The 23,367-nt window shown below is 37.5% G+C and overlaps 1 protein-coding gene across 1 annotated transcript in view; it reads right to left on the reverse strand.

Moving 5' to 3' along the window:
- Positions 1–23,367, reverse strand: part of Fancl (E3 ubiquitin-protein ligase Fancl) — a 202,065-nt gene that overhangs the window by 32,124 nt on the left and 146,574 nt on the right. The window contains exon 9 of the mRNA XM_090375427.1: positions 21,144–21,225. Within this exon, the coding sequence (XP_090231553.1) occupies positions 21,144–21,225 (82 nt within the window). The remainder of the gene's footprint in view (positions 1–21,143; positions 21,226–23,367) is intronic.

Below are 23,367 nucleotides of genomic sequence, written 5' to 3' on the forward strand. Positions count from 1 at the left end.
TCTCTTTTTAATAATATTTAACTTAACTGAATTCTGCATTGGATATTATCTTCAATAAAATTAGTTAGTCTTTTCCATTTTAATCCTAATAGCAGGCCTAGCCCTAGTTGCTTGCAGTGGAACAGCTATCTTTCCCACTGCTAAAATTAATTTATTTTTTTTTATAATTGTTCTTACAGTTAAATTTGCAAGTCCTAAATTATGGCACACATCCGCTTGTCTTTGACTGGAATCAATTCACTTCAAACCGTCTAATTTAATTTTCAAATTCAGTCTTTTTCTTACATTTATAGTCTTCGTACTGCACTCCGACGTTGCTTTTTCATTCTTATCGGCCATTATTAACTCTTCGAAAATGTAACTGCGTTGGGTGCATTAATTATGATACAACGTTCAAGTAAACTGTCCGTTTCGCACAATGTCTAATACGGTACTGAGTGATGACTAGACTTCGGATAAATGAATATAACGCAAATATTACAAGCAATATACTTGATAATTTTTTTAAAATATTGCTCTCGGAACTACGTAACAAGTCACTGTACTGCAATTAAATTAGCATGCGAGAAAATTTCTCAAGTCGGCGTGGGAAACGTTTTAATGCTGTTTTGGTATTAATTTTCAAGCTATTGACTCCATCAAATGAAACGATTTCGTTAAGTATGCCAAAAATGCAATCTGTAAAAGAGCGTTATAGTGATCTGTGACAGCGTTATAGTCTCAGCCTTTTAGTGCTCCTGTCATCGCGGGAGCACCGTTGATACAAATGCCGACACATGACTTCCATAATATACCACACTTTTGCAAATAATTGTTCATTACTTAGAAAATATCTTGGACACTTGTTCTTTCGATTCTTTACAACAAAAAATAAATAATAAATAAATAAAAAAATAATAATAATAAATAAATAAAATAAAATAAAATAATTGTGTTGTTTTCGATAAACCTGGCAAATGCTATTAATTGGGCTTTAGAATTTGCTATTTGCAATGCAGCCAGTTGTTCGAAATTATTAATATTTTGTACAAAATGTCCTTTAATATCATTGAACATTTCTTTTATACACCTACTAATTGTGCTCTTCAAAGGTTTCATAGTAGAGGCCTGAAGTCTTTTAAAATATTCCATAGTTTTGGACGAAAAATTCCCATGTTTCATAGAAAAATGACACTGCAATTTACTCGGCACCATTGATTCATTTGACAATTTTAAACCACATACCACACATTAAGGTAGAGGACAATCTTAGGTACCAGTATACGAAAATCCCATCGCCAAATAATCATCATATTTACGACAACATGTTTTCTTCTTTTTTGATATTGATGGCTGTTCGATTTTGTTTTTGTCATTTTCTCCAAGCCTGTTGTTATCAATTTGCCTCTTCTAATTTCCTTTCACCAAAAATTTATCCATCGCTAATAATTTCTAATAAAAAAAAATAAAGTTACTTCTAGAATGTACTAATACAGTTAATTGAAAATACCTGTTCTATACGAATAAACTGAACATGACGTTTTAGAGATATAAAAACACAAAGTACATTTAAAAATACAAGGAAATTTCTTACTACTCTGCTTACAAGTTGCACTTACAACTGCAGGGTGCCTGGGAGTGTTTCTAAAATAATAAGAATGGCTGAATATAGGTGAACAGATCTAGTACTAGGAATCAAAACTTGACGTCACATTGACCGCTAGAAGGGATTGGGATCAGTGCAGCGAAAATAAACAAATTTTTTATCTGAATTAATTTTTATTATAAAATTTGGATTTATTAATTTTTTTATTTGCATTTTCCGTGGCACACAGGTTGAGAAACACTGTACAGCAGGCCCCCGTTATAACGTAGTTCGCTTTACGCTGATTCGCTATAACGCTGTTCTTATATTATAACCTGTATCTGACTATAACGCTGTCACAGATCACTATAACGCTCTTTTACAGATTGCATTTTTGTCATATTTATCGAAATCGTTTAATTTGATGGAGTCGACAGCTTGAAAATGAATACCAAAACAGCATTAAAACGTTTCCCAAGCCAACTTGAGAAATTTTCCCACGCTCAGTGAAATTTTATCGCACGCTAATTTAATTGCAGTACAGTGACTTGTTACGTAGTTCTGAGATCAACATTTTAAAATATGCATTTATCCGAAGTCTAGTCATCACTCAGTACAGTTTCAGACATCATGCGAAACGGACAGTTTACTTCAACATTGTATCATAATTAATGCAACCAACGCAGTTACATTTTCGGAGAGTTAATAATGGCCGTTAAGAATGAAAAAGCAACAACGTCTGGGTGCAGTACAAAGACTATAAATGTAAGAAAAAGACTGAATTTGAAAATCAAATTAGACGTTTTGAAGCAAATCGATTCCGGTCAAAGACAAGCGGATGTGTGCCATAATTTAGACTTGCAAGTTTAACTGTAAGAACAATTATAAAAAAAAAAAAAATAAAGAATTAATTTTAGCAGCGGGAAAGATAACTGTTCCACTGCAAGCAACTAGGGCTAGGTTGGAAAGACTTAACTAATTTTATTGAAGATAATATCCAATGCAGAATTCAGTTAAGTTAAATATTATTAAAAAAAAAAAAAAAAAAGAGAGAGAGAGAGAGAGAGAGATTAGCCAATATGATGATCTGAAGAAAACTCACCTAAAAAAAAGAAAAAAAAAAAAAGTGGAACCATTTAAAACTAGTAAGGGCTGGTTGAATATATTTAAAATCCAGGGAGAAGCCGCAAGTGCAGATTAAGGAGCCGAAACTTTCAAAAAAGAACTTGTTAAAATTATTGAAGATGGGTATTGTGTGTTATACTTCTCAACAAGTTTATAACATAGATGAAGCAGGACTTTTGTGGAAACAAATGCCTAAAAGAAGTTTCATATTGAAAGAACAAAAAAAAACATGCCAGGTTTCAAAGCGGCGAAGGATCGGATGACTTTATTGTTGGGTGGTAACGCTGCGGGGGATTTAAAATTAATACCCCTTTTAGTTTATTTGGAGGAGGGCCAAAGTTCAACCCAAAATCGACACATTTTTCATGATTAAAAATTAAATCAATTAAATTCATGATTTTAATTGGAATTTTAAGATTAAATTTGATATGTAAGTAGTTACCACATAATTATATACGTATGTAATGCAGAATATTTTATATGTACAAATATTTGAATATCAAATATTTTGACCCACATTTGTGCATCTTTTCACTACCGTTTATTGTTGATTAGGAAATATCCCATGGCACCGACTGCAACTCACAAATACATATGTTACCTTATGGAAATTCGGTGCTCGCTTAGCGCAGATTCATTTAGCGCTCTGTTTTTACGGAACGAATTATCAGCATTAAGCGGGGGATCACCTGATTTAGATATCTCGTATATCTTGAATTTGATAGCTTAAGGTAAACAGTAAAATTATATAGCGTAATACGTGGTACTTAAGATTTGGAGATCTGCAGATTTACTTAACAAGTACAGTTCAATGTTGAAAAAAAAGTAGTAGTGGCAGTAGTAATAGTGGCATGTGATGCAAGAAAGCAAGTGCGAGCTTATGCAGCATCAGCCAAAAAAAAAAAAAAATTCACACAACCGTTCCCTCCAAATGCCTGTCCAGTTCCTCCTTAAATTTATGGAACCTACCAACTTCCACAACGACAGCTGGAAGTTTGTTCCAGCAATTAACCACCCGCTGGCTAAAGGCAAATTTCCGCACATCTATTCTACATATCTTTTCTTAATTTGAATTTATGCCCCCTTAGGTTCGTAATCGAACAAGTGGAAAAATTCCATCAGAATTCAGGGTGCTCAACCCATTCAAGGCCTTATACACCTCAACCAGATCACCTTGCAGGTGTCAGTCTCCAGCCGCTGAAATTTGCAGAACTTAAGCCTCTTTGGTAAGAGGATCCCTTCATTCCCCTCACCAATCTTGTTGCCATTCACTGTACACGCTCACACAAATCTACATCCTTCCTAAATTGAGGCCTCCAGACCTGTATGCAGTACTCGAGGCATGGCCTGACCATTGCCTTTATACAGAGGGACAATCACCACCTTTTCCCTGCTAGCAAAATTCCTATATATCATTGACAAAACCCCATGACCTGCCCTGGAACCCTGTCTGCATTGCTCAGAAACCTTCATATCTGACTGCACAATTACTCCCAGGTCTTTTTCATTTTTTACCACCTTAAGTGTAGCACCACACAGTTGGTATGTTCCTCTGGGGTTACTTCTACCCATATGCAGTACTTTGCATTTGTCGATGTTAAACTTCAGTTGCCACTTCTCAGCCCATCTTCCCAAATTTTCTAGATCCTGTTGCAGTAGCATACTGCCATTAATGTCATTAACAACCCTGCCAACCTTTGTATCATCTGCAAACTTCGACACTAAGCCTGATATACCTTCATCAATATCACTGAAAAATATACAAAACAACAGTGGACCCAACACTGAACCCTGTGGGACTCCACTAATAACATTAGTCCACGAAGAGCAGCACCCATTGATCATCACCCTCTGTGTTCTCCCACTCAATCATCCTTTTTATCCATTGTAGCAACTTACCCTTAATACCATTCTGCTCCAATTTGTACAATAGTCTTCCATGTGCAACAGTGTCAAAAGCTTTCCTGAAATCCAAATATATGATATTAAAATTATTTTTTGCATCCAGTTCCTTTGTAACCACATCATAATATCCTCTCAAATTTGTCAGACAAGACTTTCCCTTAACAAACCCATGCTGTGTCTGAATTATTGCTGCAGTCTTGTCTAGATGATCCTGCAATGCATCTTTAACCAGTGACTCCATTATTTTACCCAGAACAGAAGATAAACTAACTGGTCTGTAATTACTCGTGTCACCCTTCGATCCCCCTTTGTAAATTTGGGATATATTTGGACATCTCCAGAATGTGGGGACCTCCCCTCAGTCCAAGGATGCTCTCATAATTATGGCTAAGGGTTTGCTTAGTTGCTTTGCTGCCTCCTTTAATATAACTGGATAAATCCCATCCACCCCAGGTGCCTTTCTCATGTTTAACTTCAAATTCTCCTCCACTTTGCTCTCAGTTATTACAAAATCATTAAGCACCCTGCTACAATTTAATAACCTTCTGCTATTTTCAAACCTTAATAACTCCTCATGTGTGAATGTAGAGATGCAAAATACTCATTCAGTTTGTTTGCTATCTGAGCAGGATCATTAACAGTCGAACCATCGATATCAAGTGGACCAATCAGATTCATCCCCTTCCTTTTAGAGTTTATATAAGTAAAGAAATCCTTGCTGTTTTTCTTAGCATTCTTTGCCAAAGATTTCTCGTAATCTGCCTTCGCCTACCTAATCTCCTTTGTGACCTGATTACAGACTTCTGAGTGTCTTGATAATTTATATGCATCCCATGCATTTTTCTTCTCTGTCACGAGTCTCATTAGTTCACTGGTAACCATTTAGGCCTAAACCTTGAACAATATTTCTTAATAGGTATGAAACTTTTAGTAGCTTCCACGATCAATTCCTTGAATGCTTCCCACTTAGAATTTACTGTTGGTAACATCATCAGGTCATATTCATTAACCCACAAATATTTATAGTTTTATATAATAAATGTTTAAGGTAGGGTGCTTTCCCTAGGAGCTGGAAGGAGACACATATAAGATTAATTATCAAAGGAACTGACAAATTATGAAATGAGACGGGCATATTGACCCACTCTTCTTTCAGTTCTGGGAAAAGTTTATGAAATGTTAGTTATTAACCGCCTAATGATTAGATATGAAAATAAATCTGTGTGTTCCCTGAGCCAGTATGGCTTCAAGAAAGGGAGAAGTACAGAAGATACCACACACAGATTAGTTCAGACTGTGGAAGTGGGCTGTGCTAGATATGTCCTTCTAGCACATGGTAATATTTGTAGACTTTAAAGGTGCATTTGACTGGCTCTGGTGGGAGAGTATCTTGTCTAGGATAAGGAAAGTTGATTGTCCTAACAACTTGTATTTAGTGTTTAGAGAATATTTTTCAGGAAGAATTGTTAAAGCAAGAACAAAATATTGTGAAGTGACAAAGGAAGTATATGGAGGATTCCAGACAAATGGTGATAGGCCCATTTGTCTGGAATAATGTCATGAACGAATTCCTTGAGAAACAGTTAAGTGGTATAGAGTACATAGCCTATGCCAATGATCTAGTTATATTGATACAGGGAAGTTCCTGTTCATAGCTTGAGGCCAGGGCAGAACATGCCTTGAGCGAATTTAATATGTTGCAAATATCTATGGGTAAGACAGCGCAGATGTTATTAAAAGGCAGACTAAGCATGAATCGACTTCCCACTGTACGGCTGTCTGGGGAGACCATCCGACATGCTAAAGTGACTACGTTACTGGGGTTTCAAATTGAAGAAAGATTGTTCTTCGTGGAACATATCAAATATCTCAAAAACAAAGTTAGACTTCTGAATGCCAAGCTCCGGAGAGTGATGAGGACCAATTGGCTTGGCTTATAAATTGTTTCAATTAAGACTGAGAGATTCTGACCTTTGATCCTATGGTAGTGTGGAAACTTCAGAGCATGTAATGTTATATTGTGTGCAATATGCTGATTTAAGGAATAATTCAGAAAGATGTTGGTGCAGTTAAGGAGAGGGATCGCCTTTTTGTCCTGTTTTCTAATAAAAGACTGTTTACTTATTTAAACAACTATGTTGATGCAGTTTTCCATATATTTTTAAGAATACTAAATTGTAGAAGCCCTCCTCCAAGAGGCAGGGATGGAACCATACTCATTAAGATAAGTAGATTAATTTCAAAAAATATTATTTCTTAGAATGGGCTAAGTGGCTATGTGTTTAGTTTCATTTTGTTAATTTATGTTATATTACTAACAAAATTTAAACTCAGTTGCCATTAAATAAAGATCCAAGCCACGGATGTGCTACTGCGCAGGTAATGGTTGGTTCATGGCATTTCAAATGGAATTGAATCACCTTCCATCTCCTTTAACAGTTTGACTAGTTCTAGTTCTTCCTTGAATTTATTCAAACTACAAAATTCCACAATATGATATGAAAATTTGTTCCAATACTCAACTGCTCACTGACTAGAGAAATTTTTTCCAACCATCCATCCTCAATTGGAATTTATGCCCCATTCTCCGCTGTGTAGTTTGAGCAAAAGGAAGGATTCTATTGGCAGAGAGCATACTCAATCCATTCACAGTCTTAAACAAATGAGATCTTCTGGAAGGAGTCTAGTTTACAGATGCTGCAATTTATAGAAGTAAAGCATTTTCCAGTAAGCATAAGTTTATTTCTCCTCACCGATCTTGTTGCTCTTCTATGCACCTACTCCAATAGAACTACATCTCCTGCAAATGAGATGGTATGCTTTTACAGGTATGCTTCCACACCTGTAAAAAGTAAAGTAAAGTGCAGCCATTATCAACCCACTGCAGGATGGAAGCCTCCTCAACAATTCATGTTGAGGGAAATGGACCATAATCTGCCACGCTGGTCCAGTGTGGGTTGGCAGATCGACCGTATTCAGTAGTCAGGGGCTTGAACCCCGGTCTATTCAAAGAGCGTGTGCTACTGCACTCCCACTCCTGACCACTTGGCTATGGACTATAAGCACACCTGTAAGTAGTACTCAAAATGTAGCCTAATGATTGCATTAAACGGTGGAATAATTACTTCTTGTGTGAGAGAGAGCTTCACATCTGACTGCACAATTGCCCTCAGATCTATTTCATCCCCTGCTACCCTGAGCATGGTACCAAACAATTGGGACATTAATCTGGGGTTACTGCTACCCATATGAAGTACCTCACTTTTGTGAATGCTAAACTTCAATTGCTACTTCTTAGTCCATCTGCTTAATTTATCTAGATCTTAATGCAGAAGCATACCCTGATTATTGTCATTAACCACCCTGCCAACCCTTGCATTATTTGCAAACTAAGACATTTGGCCTGATATGCACTGAACATTGTCATTAACTACCTTGCCAACCTTCACATTACCTACAATGCGACATGAGCCATTACCTAATGTCTTCATCAAAATTAATAAATATTAAAAACAACAATGGGGTCAGCACTGAACTCCAAGGGACTCAACTAATAACACTTGTCCAAGAAGAACAGTGCCCATTAATAAAAACTAGCTTCTCCCACTCAACTATCCCTTTATTAATAGTAGTAATTTGCCCTTAATGCCACACGGCTCCAATTTTTATAGCAGTCGTTTATGAGCAACAACAGTATGAAAAACGTTTCTGAAATTTAAGTATATGACGTCAAAATTATATTTTGCATCCAATTCTTTTATCATAGTATCCAATCAAATTGATTAAACAAGACTATATATGTGTCTAGATGGTAGACAGGAATGCATTTAGAGTGCAGTATTACTTCTTTAACCAGTGACCTCATTAATTTCCCTGGAACAGAAGTCAAGATAACAGATCTATATGGCGCCTCCGTAGCCAGGTGGGAAGGAGCAGCAGTGGTAGTACACGCTTCTTGATTAGACCGGGGTTCGAGCCCGTCACCACCAAATACGGAGGATGCGGAAAGGTCAGGGAATGACCACTGCATATCCCAGAGGAATATGGCCTTAGTTGCTAATGCTCCTAAAAACCAAACAGCAACAACAACAGACCTATAATTACTCATGTAACCCTCTTTATGAATCAGAGATACATTCGCACATCTCCAGTCCAAACGATCCTTACCTGAATTCAAGGATGCGCCCTCACAATTATGGCTAAAGGTTTGCTTATCTCTTTTGATGCCTTTCTGTTATAACTGGATAGATCTCATCCATCCCAGGTGCCTTTACATTTAGCTTCCGCAATTTCTCTTCCACTTTCCTCTCGGTTATCAAAAAATCATTCGGTTCCTTGTTAAAATCTGATATGCTTCTGGCATCCTCATCCTTAAAAAATTCCTCATATGTGAATGTAGATTCAAAATACCTATTCAGTTTGTCAAAAACGTGAGCAGATTCATCAATAGTAAAACCATTCATATTTACATGCCTAATATGATTCATACCTTCCCTCTAGCGTTTACATAAGTAAACAAAGTCTTTGTTGATTTTCTTTGAATTCTTTTTAACCTCACGTTGAATGACTGGGAAAATATGCTAAATTCATCAACATAGAGGACACTGTTTACAGTTGGAAGTTTTTCAGTAATGGAATTCACTTTAATGGCAAATAGTGCAACACTTAAAACTGATCCTTGAGGTACTCCCTACTCTTGACAAAAGGGCCAAGGAGACTGGATCCAACACAAATCTGGAAAGCCTGAGGGAATAAAAAGGTTTTAATAAAAAATGGGTAGGTGAACTCTTAGACTAAGACTATAGAGGTCTTTTAAAATACCAAATCTCCAAGCTGTGTCATACACTTTTCCATATTGAAAAAGATGGACACCAGGAATGTTATCATTTTAGGAAAGCATCTTGGATAGATGTTTTCAGCCTAATCAAATGGTCCACAGTAAACTTGTTTCTTCAGAAGCTACATTACATACTGGCAGAGTTGCAAACTGAACCAAACCAAACCAAACTGCAAACTGAACCCATTTTTCTGAACCATGAACCGAGCTGAAACCACTGAGGAAATTTTTTTTTTTCTGAATCACGAAACAAACCAAAATTTTTTGGAAAAGTGGTTTGGTTTTTGGTTAAAATATTGACTACAGCCTACAGGTAAATGAAAATTTGGAAAATATTTCATAGGGAAATCCAGTGAGCAGGAAACATATACTCCTTCCTCTTTCTTTTTCCATTATTCATGGCTAGGCTTCTAGAATGGTTACAAAGAAGACGTGAAAAGCACTGCATCAGATCAGCAGCCCATCTCAGGGGCAGGGAAAGAGTTTTATTGCTTTGACCAAGAAATGCGTCGCAGAGGGACCGTGTGGGCCACAGGGTCCCTGCTGAGCTATTTGAATAGAAACTCTGCAGTGGGGCACACGGGAAGGGATGTTTTCAATGCAGCAGAACACCAATCAAATCAGTGATAAGGAAGTGAAAGGGTGTAGGAGAATTACTCATTAGCATTTTTCTTTGAAAAGATTAGCATGTTTAGTTTCTGAGGGTTCATCATTCCTGTTTCCGCTCTGGCATAGTGCACTTCGGCTGCAATATTAGGTTATGTGTGGAGGAAGGATTCCCAAAAGAAGCGTTTTCAGTAAGTGTGTATGTATTATTTTATTGTAACCCTTACTTATTAATTAAATTATAATAACTCTTGGAAATTCTCATTTGTATCGGATGAATTTTTATTTTGTAATGATGAGAAACTCGTACACTGAATTACAGAGAATCTTCAGTATATCTAAGCATGCTTAATATTAATATAGTTCTAATAACTAAGTGCATAAATGGAAAACTTCCCTGCAGTATTTTTATTTATTATTATTTTTAATATTTTATTTAATATTCAATTTTTTCTCATTTTCTCATATTCACAATATGAGATATAATTAAAACGATGCCATTTTTAACTATATTTTTAGAGATTTCTGTGTACTGATATGCTGCTTTTGCACAAACTTGTACGTTTTCAAATTCTTTTGCAACCTTAGGCTTAAACCCTAAAAGTGCTTCTGTCTAATTCACTTTATAACACCATCAGGCATCTCTCATATGGCATTATACTTCATAGTGGTTTTGTCATCATTGCATCACCAGGGTACCTACCCACGGAAGGAGGGCCAAATAACCCAGAAACGGTCACCAGGGAAGCCTGATGCTGCCTGGAGGTTCCAAGAATAGGTAACAACAGTCTTCTCTACTGGGGAAGGGTTGCCTATTCGAGGAGTTTGAGTTTTTTTAAGTGGTTGGAGTTATCGTCCCTTTCATTCTTCTACACCGTTTCTTTTCCTCTTCCATTCCTACTATTACTTTCCCTCTACCTTTTTGCTTTTCTACGTCTAATACGGATAAGTGGATAATAGAGTTATTATCCCACACATACACAAACAAGGCTTGAAACAGTGCCGTCTGGGTGGTAGTGCCCACTGAGAATAAGTAACAGTAGTCTTCTCTACTAGAGAAACATTACTTATTCAAAGTAGTACAATTTCATGGAAACTCGTTGTGAAGGTATTCACAATATGAGATATAACTAAAAGGATGCTATCTTTAGCTTTTTTTTTTCACAATTGCTGCGTACTAATATGCTGCATTTGCACAAAATTGTGCATTATTCAATTTTTTAAAATTGATTATTTGATTTTTATTTATTTATTATTATTCAATTTTCAGTTTTAGAGAAAAATAGGTGTGAAGCTATGCATTTATCACTTTTTTGTGGCAGATAAGCTTAGAAAAAATCAATAACGTAGCCCTGCTGCTAATCAAAAGATTATGCACTCTTATTTACTGTTAAGTGTTATGTAATATTTAAGAAATAAAGGATAAGTCTGCTATCCACTTATCCCTATTAGACGTAGAAAAGCAAAAAGGTAGAGGGAAAGTAATAGTAGAAATGGAAGAGGAAAAGAAACGGTGTAGAAGAACAATAATGTTTTTGTTCATTTTATGTACATACTTCGGTAGTTTTTTGGAACATTTGGCATTATTGAGTTGTTACAAGAACTTGTTAACATATGTCTCTTAAATATAATTTTTGTAACAGTTTACGGGGTCCTCTTACCAAGAGAAGATTAAGTTCTGCAAATTGCAGCAGCTGGAGACTTGGCACCCGCAAGGTGATCTGATTGAGGTGTATAAGGCCTTGAATGGGTTGAGCATGCTGAATTCTGATGGGATTCTTGTGCTTGCTCAGATTACGAACCTAAGGTGGCATAAATTCAAATTGAGGAAAGATAGCTGTAGAAGAAGTTGATAGCTTAAATAAATTCAAGGAGGCACTGAACAAATTTTTAGAGGGAATGGTTGTGTGATTTTTTTTTTTTTTTTTTTTTGGCTGATGCTACTGAGCTTTCTTTCTTGCATCACATGCCTCTATTACTATTACTATTCAAATTACTTTCTCCTCGGGTACACTCTGGAAAACTCGATAGGGAAGATAATGATACTGAAGATATCGAAGAATCTGAGACTATATACTCTAATGATACAAATATATGTAAAGAAAATTTCCATGACCTACGTGTTCAGGGTATTATGGTATCTGATCGTTGCTGCACATTCTCTGCAGTTGGCTGTTAAAGGTGTTCTGAAACGTGATGAATTGAAACTTCCCTTGGCAAAAGCACAAGCAGTGGTGAAAAAGCTGCAAACCCCTTCTATGCTTAAACACATTAAAAGAGAAAAGTGTAGGAAACCAATACTAGACTGCAAAACCAGATGGAATTCCACTGTTAATATGTTACGTCTTAGCATTAGCAAAGGCATACGATGCAAGAAAGCAAGCTTACGCAGCATCAGCCAAAAAAAAAAAAAAAAACCCTCCCATTTCACCCCTCCATTTGTACCAAATGCCTGTCTAGCTCAGCCTTAAATTTATTTAAGCTATCAACTTCCACAACAAAAGATGGAAGTCTTTTCCACCAATCAACTACCCGCTGGCTAAAGGCAAATTTCCCCACATCTATCCTACATCTGTCTTTCCTCAATTTGAAACTATGCCCCCCCCTCAGGTTCTTAATCTGAGCAAGAGGAAAAATCCCATCAGCATGCAGCTTGCTCAACCCATTCAAGGCTTTATACACCTCAATCAGATCACCTCACAGGTACCTACTCTCCAGGTGCTGCAATTTGCAGAATTTAAGCCTTTCTTGGTAAGAGCACCCCTTTGTTCCCCTCAACAATCTTGTTGCCCTTCTTTGTACTCGTTCTAGCAACTCTACATCCTTCCTAAAATGACGCCTCCAGACTTGTACACAGTACTCTAGGTGTGGCCTGACCATTGCGTTGTATAACAGGATAATCATCTCCCTGTCCCTGCTAGCAAAATTCCTATATATCATTGACAAGACACCATGACCTGCCCTGGCAGTCCATCTGCACTGTTCAGCGAATTTCATATTTGACTGCACAATTACCCCAGGTTTTTTCACTTTCCACTTCTATGAGTGTAGTACCACACAGTTGGTATGTTTCTCTTCGGTTATTGCTACCCATATGCGGTACTTTGCATTTGTCAGTAGTAGTTGTGGCATGTGATGCAAGAAAGCAAGTGTATGAGCTTATGCAGCATCAGGCAAAAAAAAAAAAAAAAATCACACCATTCCCTCCAAATGCCTGTCCAGTTCCTCCTTAAATGAATTTAACCTATCAACTTCCACAATTACAGATGGAAGTTTGTTCCAGCAATTAACCACCCGCTTGCTAAAGGAAAATTTCTGCACATCTATTCTACATCTGTCTTTTCTTAATTTGAATTTATGCCCCCTTAGGTTCGTAAACTGAACAAGTGGAAGGATCCCATTAGAATTCAGCTCAATCAGATCACTGCGCAGGTACCTAGTCTCCAGCCACTGCAATTTGCAGAACTTAAGCCTCTCTTAGTAAGAGGATCCCTTCATTCCCCTCACTAATCTTGTTGCCCTTCTCTGTACACACTCAAGTAAATCTACATCCTACCTAAAATGAGGCCTCCAGACCTGTATGCAGTACTCAAGGCGTGGCCTGACCATTGCCTTATACAGAGGGACAATCACCTCCTTTTCCCTGCTAGCAAAATTCCTATATATCATTGACAAAACCCCATGACCTGCCCTGGCAGCCTGTCTGCATTGCTCAGAAAACTTCATATCTGACTTCACAATTACTCCTAGGTCTTTTTCATTTTCTACCACCTTAAGTGTAGTACCACACAGTTGGTACGTTTCTCTGGGGTTACTTCTACCCATATGCAATACTTGCATTTGTCAAGGTTAAACTTCAGTTGTCACTTCTCAGACCATTTGCCCAACTTATCTAGATCCAGTTGGAGTAGCATAATGTCTTTACTGTTGTTAACAACCCTGCCAACCTTTGTATCATCTGCAAACTTAGACATTAAACCTGATATACCTTCATCAATATCATTGATAAATATATAAAACAACAACGGGCCAACACCAAACCCTGGGGAACTCAACAAATAACATTTTTCCACAAAGAGCAGTGTCCACTGATTACCACTCTCTGTCGTCTCCCACTCAGCCATCTCTTTATCCATTGTAGCAACTTACCCTTAATGCCATACCTCTCCAATTTGTATAGCAGTCTTCCATGTGCAACAGTATCAAAAGCTATCTGAAATACAAGTATATGATACCAAAATTATTTTTGGCATTCAGTTCCTTTGTCACCAGATCATAGTATCAAATCAAATTGATCAGACAAGACCTCCCTTTAAAAAACTCATGCTGTGTCTTAACTATTACTGCAGTCTTGTCTAGATGATCCCGCAATGCTTCTTTAACCAGTGATTCCATTATTTTCTCCAGAACACATCAAATTAAACTAACAGGTCTATTGTTGTGTCACCTTTTGAACCTCCTTTGTGAATTGGTGATACAGTTGCATGATAATGTCGTTGATACCTAGAGCACCATCTTCTGCAGTGAGGTTCGAGTCTATATCTTTGTAGCCAGGGTCACTTGTAGCTGAAGTATCGTACATTATCAACAGATGTTGAAGTTCTTGTTCTTCTTGGTGCTCCACATTGCTGTTCACAACTTCAATTTTTGCGTTTGAGAAGCCAGACTTTACAAAACAGTTCACGACAGTTTGTTTTCTAATTGCGTTTACTGAAGAGGAATGAACCGCATCTAGGATGCTGATTTTCTTTGCAATGTCACTCGCACATGTTACATCGTTCATATTTGCAATGAGATGTCTTAAAACATGTTTTCTGTAGTGAAGTTTAAAATTTTTTATTATCCCTTGATCCAAGGGCTGACATTCTGCGGATGTGTTTGGTGGCAGAAAAATGATTTGAATGTTGGACAATTCAATGTGCGGGTGAGATCCAGCATTATCCATGAAAAGAATAATTTTTCTGTTTTGACGAATCATGTTTTAGTTAAAGTGACTTATCCATTTGCTCATGATATCTCGTGTCATCCACGCTTTTTTATTAGACTTCCAGTCAAAATTCAAAAGATTCAACTTTATGCCCTTGAAACAATGAGGATTTTGTGGTTTTCCTATAACAAGAGGTTGTTCAAAGTCTCCCAGCATATTTGTACACAATAGTGCAGTCAAGCGTTCCTTAGAAATTTTTCCGCCCTGGCACTTTTCGTTTTTTAGACTCATTGTTTTTTCAGGAAGAGCTTTAAAAAACAACCCTGTTTCATCACAGTTGTAAATATCCTTAGCTTCAAAATCACGACATAAATCTTCCAATTTGACGGTCCACTCTGTTACAACCCCAGTATCAACAGATCCACCTTCACCACTTACGGTTTTCCAAGAAATTTTATGCCGAGTTTTGAACTTGTCTAGCCATCCCACAGAAGCCTTGAACTCATTTACACCCATAGATTTCGCAACCTCCAAAACCTTTTCTCTAATAATAGGCCCATTAATGGGAATTTTTTTATCATGTGCGCAACAAAACCACTCATACGTAACATTGTCAATTTGAAGTCCAACAGTTTTTGGGAATGATTTTTGAACCTGATCATTTCTGTGTTGCCAAAATTGTTTGAGCAGTTAATTTTTTTTCTTTAGGATGTCGCTTACCTGCATCTTCCCGATATTGAATTTTGCAGCGAGATTGCGAACACTATTTTTTTGCCGTTCATACGCATTAATGAGTTCGACTTTATCTTTTAAAGTTAAATGTTTACGAGAAGGCATTGTGCACTTCACACGGCACTGAACAAAACTGAAAACTAAAACTCAAAAGACGAAAGACCGATCAAATTCTCCCCCCCTGCACACACCGAATTTATCAGAAGTTTTACACGTGCCTTAAAATTCTTGAAAAAGGGTTTAGAACTGTGACGTAAACCTTGATAAAATTCAGAGAATCGGAAATAGAAAATAAACACGATTGAGGCAATACGTGGAAGAAAAGTTCCCAGAAAAAGGGCCATGAGCTCGCCCGTTGTCCTTTATGTGGAGATCAAATTAAGTGGTAATCTAAACGAAACAGTGCACATTGCCTGTCCGCGTCCGTTACAGAGAATGTCTGCTAGACAGAAGCTGAAAACACGTTAAAACCAATAGAGAAGAGTTGGCGAATTTGAAAATGTCCGTTATAGAGAGATGTCCATTAGAAGTTTCACTGTATATATATATATATATATATATATATATATATATATATTTTTTTTTTATGAAAACCCCAAACACGAAAGGTATCAAAACCTATAGTACTTAATACCGTGCATGGGTTGAAGGAGAAGTATGGGGGGGGGATGCCGGAAACTTTGCTCTAGAGACTAAACATGGGTTTCACCACTTCAAGCCTCCAAGCAAAGTGGTGGTATTTCACCGGTTGATGAAAGTCATCTACCATAATAATAATAAAAAAAAAATAAAAAAATAAAAAGAATGCAAGTAGAGTGAGAATGCAGATTATGAATGGAATAAATGTGTCTCTCACCTGGTGGGTTCCCCACTGCCAGCTAACACATCCCACCCTCTGTAGGGCGCCTCCGTAGCCAGGTGGGAAGGAGCAGCAGTGCGTAGCACACGCTTCTTGATTAGACCGGGGTTCGAGCCCGTCACCACCAAATACGGAGGATGCGGAAAGGTCAGGGAATGACCACCGCATATTCCCGGAGCAATATGGCCTTAGTTGCTAATGCTCCTAAAAACCAAATAACAACAACAACAACCCACCCACCCCCCCGGAGTGGGATGGGCAGCTTGGCCTTCATCCCAGATTCGACACTGCTTGGATATGACAATGATGAAGACATTCTGCGGCTTTGCTGCCATTGGCGATCTGAACTTGGTACTCTAACCTGGTTCCCTTTAAAACCCCATCCCCAGGCGGGGGGAGACAGATCTCTGTCTCCTCTCCTCCCTGTCTATCCCCCATACTTCGCCTGGTGGGGCTCGTCTCCACTGACATCTTTGGGGATGCCTACTCTATCATCCCTATTCTTCTATCTGCCCCCCTGTCTTCAGTTTCCCCCTCTCACTAAATCGACCAAGGTACACCCTTAACAATGCTGCCAAATTCTAATCAACATCTAAATTCCACCGGTTTCATCTAAATCTCTAAGACAACAACACTATTAGCTTTTATCTAGCGCATAGCCTCACGTCTAAATTTAATAACATCAAAATTTTGCCTGACCTATTAGGCCTTTAACACATCTCTATAGCGTTCAACCCAACCAGCAATTTCCTAACAGCAATTCCATTAAGAACTAATGTCAAATGCGTAATTTTTTTTTTTTAAGGTCCTAGCCACTGAAATCCCAGGAAACTAGGTGGCAGGACCTGCCAGAGCAATTTGTTGTGATACGGGATACACCCGGCTGGCCTCCACGTGGCAGGGTATGGGCAACGTCAGGCCCCACTAGGGGCCTAGCGGCCAATAAGCCGGTCAAACAATGGGCACAACATATCACACTGCACAGACACGGTCCACACACTTTCAAGTCTCTCGCTTGACAGTGTACTGTCCTCGATACAGTGAAACACACGTTGAGTTGGGAGAAATCCCAGGTGCCGCTTGCCACAAACATACCTTGTCAGTGTAGTACCACACGGTTAATATGTTACTCTGGGGTTACTGCTTCCCATATGCAGTACTTTACATTTGTCAATGTTAAACTTCAGATGCCATCTCTCAGCCCATCTGCTCAACTTTTCTAGATCCTGTTGCAGTAGCATACTGCCATTAGTGTCATTAACAACAACCTGCAAACCTTTGTATCGTCTGCAAACTTAGTCATTAGGCCTGATACACCATCATCAATATTATTAATAAATACAGAAAACAACAATGGACTAATACTGAACCCTGGTTTGGTTTGCTGTTTGGTTTTTTAAGGAGCATTAGCAACTAAGGCCATATTGGCCCAGTGATATGCGGTGGTCATTCCCTGACCTTTCCGCATCCTCCGTATTTGGTGGTCACGGGCTCGAACCCCGGTTTAATCAAGAAGGGTGTGCTACGCACTGCTGCTCCTTCCCACCTGGCTACGGAGGTGCCAATACTGAACCCTGGGGGACTCCACTAATAACATTAGTCCAGGAAGAGCAGTGTCCACTGATTACCACTCTCTCTGTCTTCTCCCACTCAACCATCCCTTTATCCATATCAGCAATTTGCCCATAATGATGCAGTTCTCCAATTTGTGCAGAAGTCTTATATGTGCAACAGTATCAGAAGCCTTTTTAAGTTCCAAATATATGATATCAAAATTATTTTTTGCCTCCAGTTCCTTTGTGACCACATCACAGTATCCAATCAATTTGGTCAGACAAGACTTCCCCTTAACAAACCCATGCTGTGTCTGAGCTATAATTGAAGTTTTGTCTAGTTGATACTGCAGTATTTCTTTAGCCAGTGCCTCCATTAATTTCCCTGGAACAGAAGTCAAACTAACAGGTCTGTAATACTCGTGTCACCCTTTGATTCCCCTTTGTGAATTGAGGTCACATTTGTACATCTCCAGTCAATGGTTACCTCCCTGTGCCCAGGGAAGCTCTCATAATTATGGCTAATGGTTTGCTTACTTCCTTTGCTGAATCCTTTAATATAACTGGATAGATCCCATCCACCCCAGGTGCCTTTCTTATGTTTATCTTCAACAATTTCTGCTCCACTTTGCTCTCATTTATTTCAAAATCAATCTAGCTCACTGCCAGAGTTTAATATGCCTTTGGCATTCCCCTCCCTGAATAACTCCTTATGTGTGAATGTAGATGCAAATTATTCATTTAGTTTGTTAGCTACCTGAGCAGGATCATCAACAGTAGAACCATTGATATGAAATGGATCAATCTGATTCTTTCCCTTCAATTTAGAGTTTACATAAGTAAAGAACTCTTTGCTGTTTTTCTTTGCATCCTTTGCCAAAGAGTTCTCGTAATCTGCCTTTACCTGCCTAACCTCCTTTGTGACTTGGTTACAGACCAGCTTATATCTATCAGAGGCTTCCATGTCACCTGTTAATTTATATGTATCCCATGCAATTTTCTTCTCTGCCATTTAGTTCATCTGACATCCATTTAGGCCAAAAACTTGAACAATATTTCTTAGTTGGTATGAAAAGCCTAGTAGCTTCCAAGATTAATTCTTTGAATCCGTCCCATTTTGAATTTGCTGTTGGCAACATCGTCAGTTGGTCCCACCATAGTCACCTTTACGAAAGCAAAAACCATTCCCTTTATCTCTGATGAAGAATCGCTACGGATAATCAGATCAAGAGTATTACTCTCTCTAGTTGCCTCTCGAACATGCTGCTGTAGAAAATAATCATTCAACAAATCCATAAAAGCCTTGCTAGTGTGTGAGTGACCAACCCATAAATTCCAGTCAATATCTAGGAAATTAATTAAAATCCTCCATTATAAGATAATCTACTTTATTGGCCCACTCTATTTCTCTGTACAATTGTACAGAGAAATAGAGTGGGCCTATAACACACTCCTACTCTCCAATTTTGCTTTCCCAATGCTTATGTCACACCAAACTGACTTGACACTGCTCTGTCCACCTATGTCAACTGGCTGTACCTCCTTGGATTTTGTGTTTCTTTACTAATAGCATAACCCCTCCTCCCTTCCTATCCTGTCTATCCTTTCTGTGCACATTGCTATCCCAAATTCCATTTCTGCATTCCTTATATCTGTGTGACACTACATCTCTGATATCCCAACAATATCTGCTTTTGATGTTGTGACGAACACCTCAAATTCATCAAATTTATTTACCAAACTCCTAGTATTGGTGTACAGGCAAGTAGCATGCACCTGTTCCTATTCTTAGTTACCCTAACACAGCCCATGTATTTACTTGCTCCACAATGACTCCCAGCAGTCCTGAAATCCCCTGCACCTTGTTTTCCAGGCTGCTGCTCATTCCAATAAATGATTTTATTCAGGTGTTTAAAGCTTTGAATGGATTAAGAAAGCTCAATGCTCATGTTAACCTTCCTCTTGCTCAGACCAGACATTGAGGGAACACAAATTGAAATTGAGACAGTTGTAGAAGCTGATAGCTGAAATAAATTCAAGAAAGTGCTAGATAAACTATTGGAGCAAATGAATAGGTGAAATTGGAAGTTTAGTTTTTTTATATTTTTTGCTGATGCTGTATGAGCTTGCTTTCTTGCATTATTTGCCACCACTAATGATAATTAGCAATAGGGAACTTAAAAGAGTTTCTTGCTCCATCCCATTCCTAATTATACTAACACGAGGTTGAACATAAAAAACTTTCATGGCTTTCACAATAGATTGCTGTGCTAGTAAACAACACTGATGCAGAAACTTTCATACATATATATCCAATTAGGATTTTCTTGTCCTTTCATGTGTGTCTGCTACTAGTAGTATTTAAACTGCCTAGATAACGCAATGGCCTTGTTGCTAACGGGAAAAATTTTTCTTTCATGAGTTGTCTTAGTATTTCACTATATTCAAACAAATGGCATCGTCATATATTAACCTTCATTTATTTAAGAGACCACTAATATCTGATGAAGGATGAATAAATCCTGAAATAGGTTTTAAACAGCAAAGCCATTTGTTGAAAGTGGAATATCAAGGAAACTTGTTCAGAAAGCAAACTTGTTCTCCTCTGATAACACCACTGCATTAGTTAGGCAGTTCAAATCCTGCTGGACATAAAAACATGAAATTAGAAGACAGTCATCTTCATCTCTTGTAAATTCAGTGAGGCCATACGGCATTATCTATTTTATAATTCTAAAGATCCATGTAGAGTTAATCTTCAATTGTGTTAAATATCCAAAAATAAAATTTATACATTGTGAGATATTAGCATTTGAGTGATGATGCAGTGTGAGATAGTTATATCTCAATTAAATGACTTCTTTTCAGGCTTACAATGCCTGAAAAGAAGTCAAATTTCTGTATCAAAGAGTAGTCCATTCTGAAAACTATTCCAAGGAAATTTGTGATTCACATATAAGCAAGTTCGTGAATGGTGAGTTTGCAAATATAGAGGGTAGGATGTGCATCCAAAACAAAACAGAAGTTAGGCTTACCTCAGCAGTAGCATTTGATTGAGATGGAAATTCTATACACAAAATGTTTTGTAGATTTTGAAATGGTGAAACTGCTTCATCCCTAAAATGCCAAATACAATAAATTATTACAAAAAGGCAGAAAAAAAAAAAAAAAAAAAAAAAGAGTAAATTATAGTGAAATAGCATAATACTGAAACAAGGTTCCCAATGAGGAGTGTATTTAGCTGAAATAACAGATCTTGGTGTCAGGATTTCTAACCATTTCTCAAAACGACCACTCAAATACTCACACCACAAAAGCATGCACTGCAATCTGACATGTCCACAATTTTAGATTTTCAACTAATCAACTAGAAAAAGATGTGGAAGCATTACTATTTTTTATATACTTCAAAGGGAAAAAAATTCACTATAAATAGCAATTTCATCTTGTATGGAGAAGGAAAGTGCCCACATAAAGTGAATTTCAACCTAATGTGGACAGCACTCCATTCCAGAAAAGTTAACTCTGATTTAGAGCAATATCATTTGCATTAGAAAAAGTTCTTCATATTGGATTGCTTTTTGGAAGCAGTTAAGTGAAACATTCTGTATTGTTTAAAAAAAAAAAAAAAAAAAAAAAAATTTTTTTTTGTTAACTTTTATTTAAAATTACCACTGTAGTTATTATTTGTATTTATCTGATGAAGTGTATATATTTGTTCTCTACTTTGCCTTTGAACTTTCTTAAAAAAACCAAAGCTGACTTCTGCCATCATTGTTGTATTGTTATAGGAATGATATCGGCCAGGGGTGGCCAACGAGTCGATCGCAGCTTTAATTTCGGTCGATCACGATGAATTTTAAATATCAGGGTATTATATTTTAATACCCCGAAGTTACGCGATAGGTGGGTCCGACGTAAATTGCTTAAGTCAAATTCGCGTAAGTCGGGGTACAACTTTGCATATAAATACATATAAATTTTGTTTAATTGGGACCAAGGACTAACAAAAACACTAGTTTAGAAGAAAAATATTTAATAAAATTGCAGTTCTTTATACATATCAATACAAAATATGTATTAAGAAAATAAATGAGTTACGTAAAAAAGTTATTTCGATGTCGATGGCTTCGTAAAATTTAACAAATTCGTCTGATGACACAGCGCCTTCTTTTTTTTCACGCAAAATTTCTTCGTAGCAAGCTAATAATTTTTTTATTTCTTACTTTGTAGCTATAACACGTTCTTCGTTGGAGTCTATGTTTTCTAAAATTTTTAAGTCCTTTTCAATTGAGCTGAGACCTTCTGTCACGCTTGCAACTGTCATGTGCTTTTCTGGTGGAACTGGGTCTGAAGTGTCGGATACTTCAGTGACGTTTTGCACACGCATCTCTGAGCTCATTCATTGTCAGCTCCTGACTATGTGAATCCAACAGCTCATTGACATCATCACCATTGACTTCCAAATCTAATTGCCTGGCAAGATTAACAACTTCTTCTATCACATGAGTGACACAATCAGTTTCTGGTGTTGTTTTCATCTCGGTTTTTAAAAAAAATGAACAGAGTTACTTCAAGACACCATTCAATGTTTTTTTGTGATTTTCATCCCAAGATTCTTCAATGATTCTTATGGCATCTAAAAGATTGAATTGTTTCCAAGTCTTTAACAGATATCTCACTATTTTGTCTCATAGCTTCATTCAGATGTACAAACGAACGCCTCGTGTAGTAAGCCTTGAATGTTTTGACGACTCCCTGGTCCATCGGTTGAAGCAAGCTGGTTGTGTTTGGAGGCAAAAACACAACTTTCACAAGTGGGTCGAAATTAATTAGGGTGGCAGGAGGGTGACCGGGTGCATTGTCAATAAGAAGCATCACTTTAAATGGAATCTGTTTAGACTTGCAATAACGTTCGACTTCGGGTATGAAGTGGTGACCAAACCAGTCGTCAAAAACGGAAGCTGTTACCCAAGCTTTAAGATTTGACTTCCAAATCACTGGTAAGCTAATTTTAGATATACACCAAACGAAGAAATCAAGAACTGCGTAACTCCGAGTTCGCGTAAGTCGGGGTATTACCGTACAGTCATCCCTCAATTTGCGGGGTCAGGTTTACTACCAAAATTTTATATTGCGCAGCGGGTTTCGCTACCAGCACGTTATTTTATTTATTTATTTTTTTTTTTTTACGAAGCTTCAAAAATAGGAATGAAGAGCAAATTTTGAAAATTTATTTTTGTTTTTCTTTGCATGATT

Source organism: Mastigoproctus giganteus, chromosome 6 (assembly GCF_048544385.1).
Source record: "Mastigoproctus giganteus isolate SK-2022 chromosome 6, ASM4854438v1, whole genome shotgun sequence".
NCBI lineage: Eukaryota > Metazoa > Arthropoda > Arachnida > Uropygi > Thelyphonidae > Mastigoproctus > Mastigoproctus giganteus.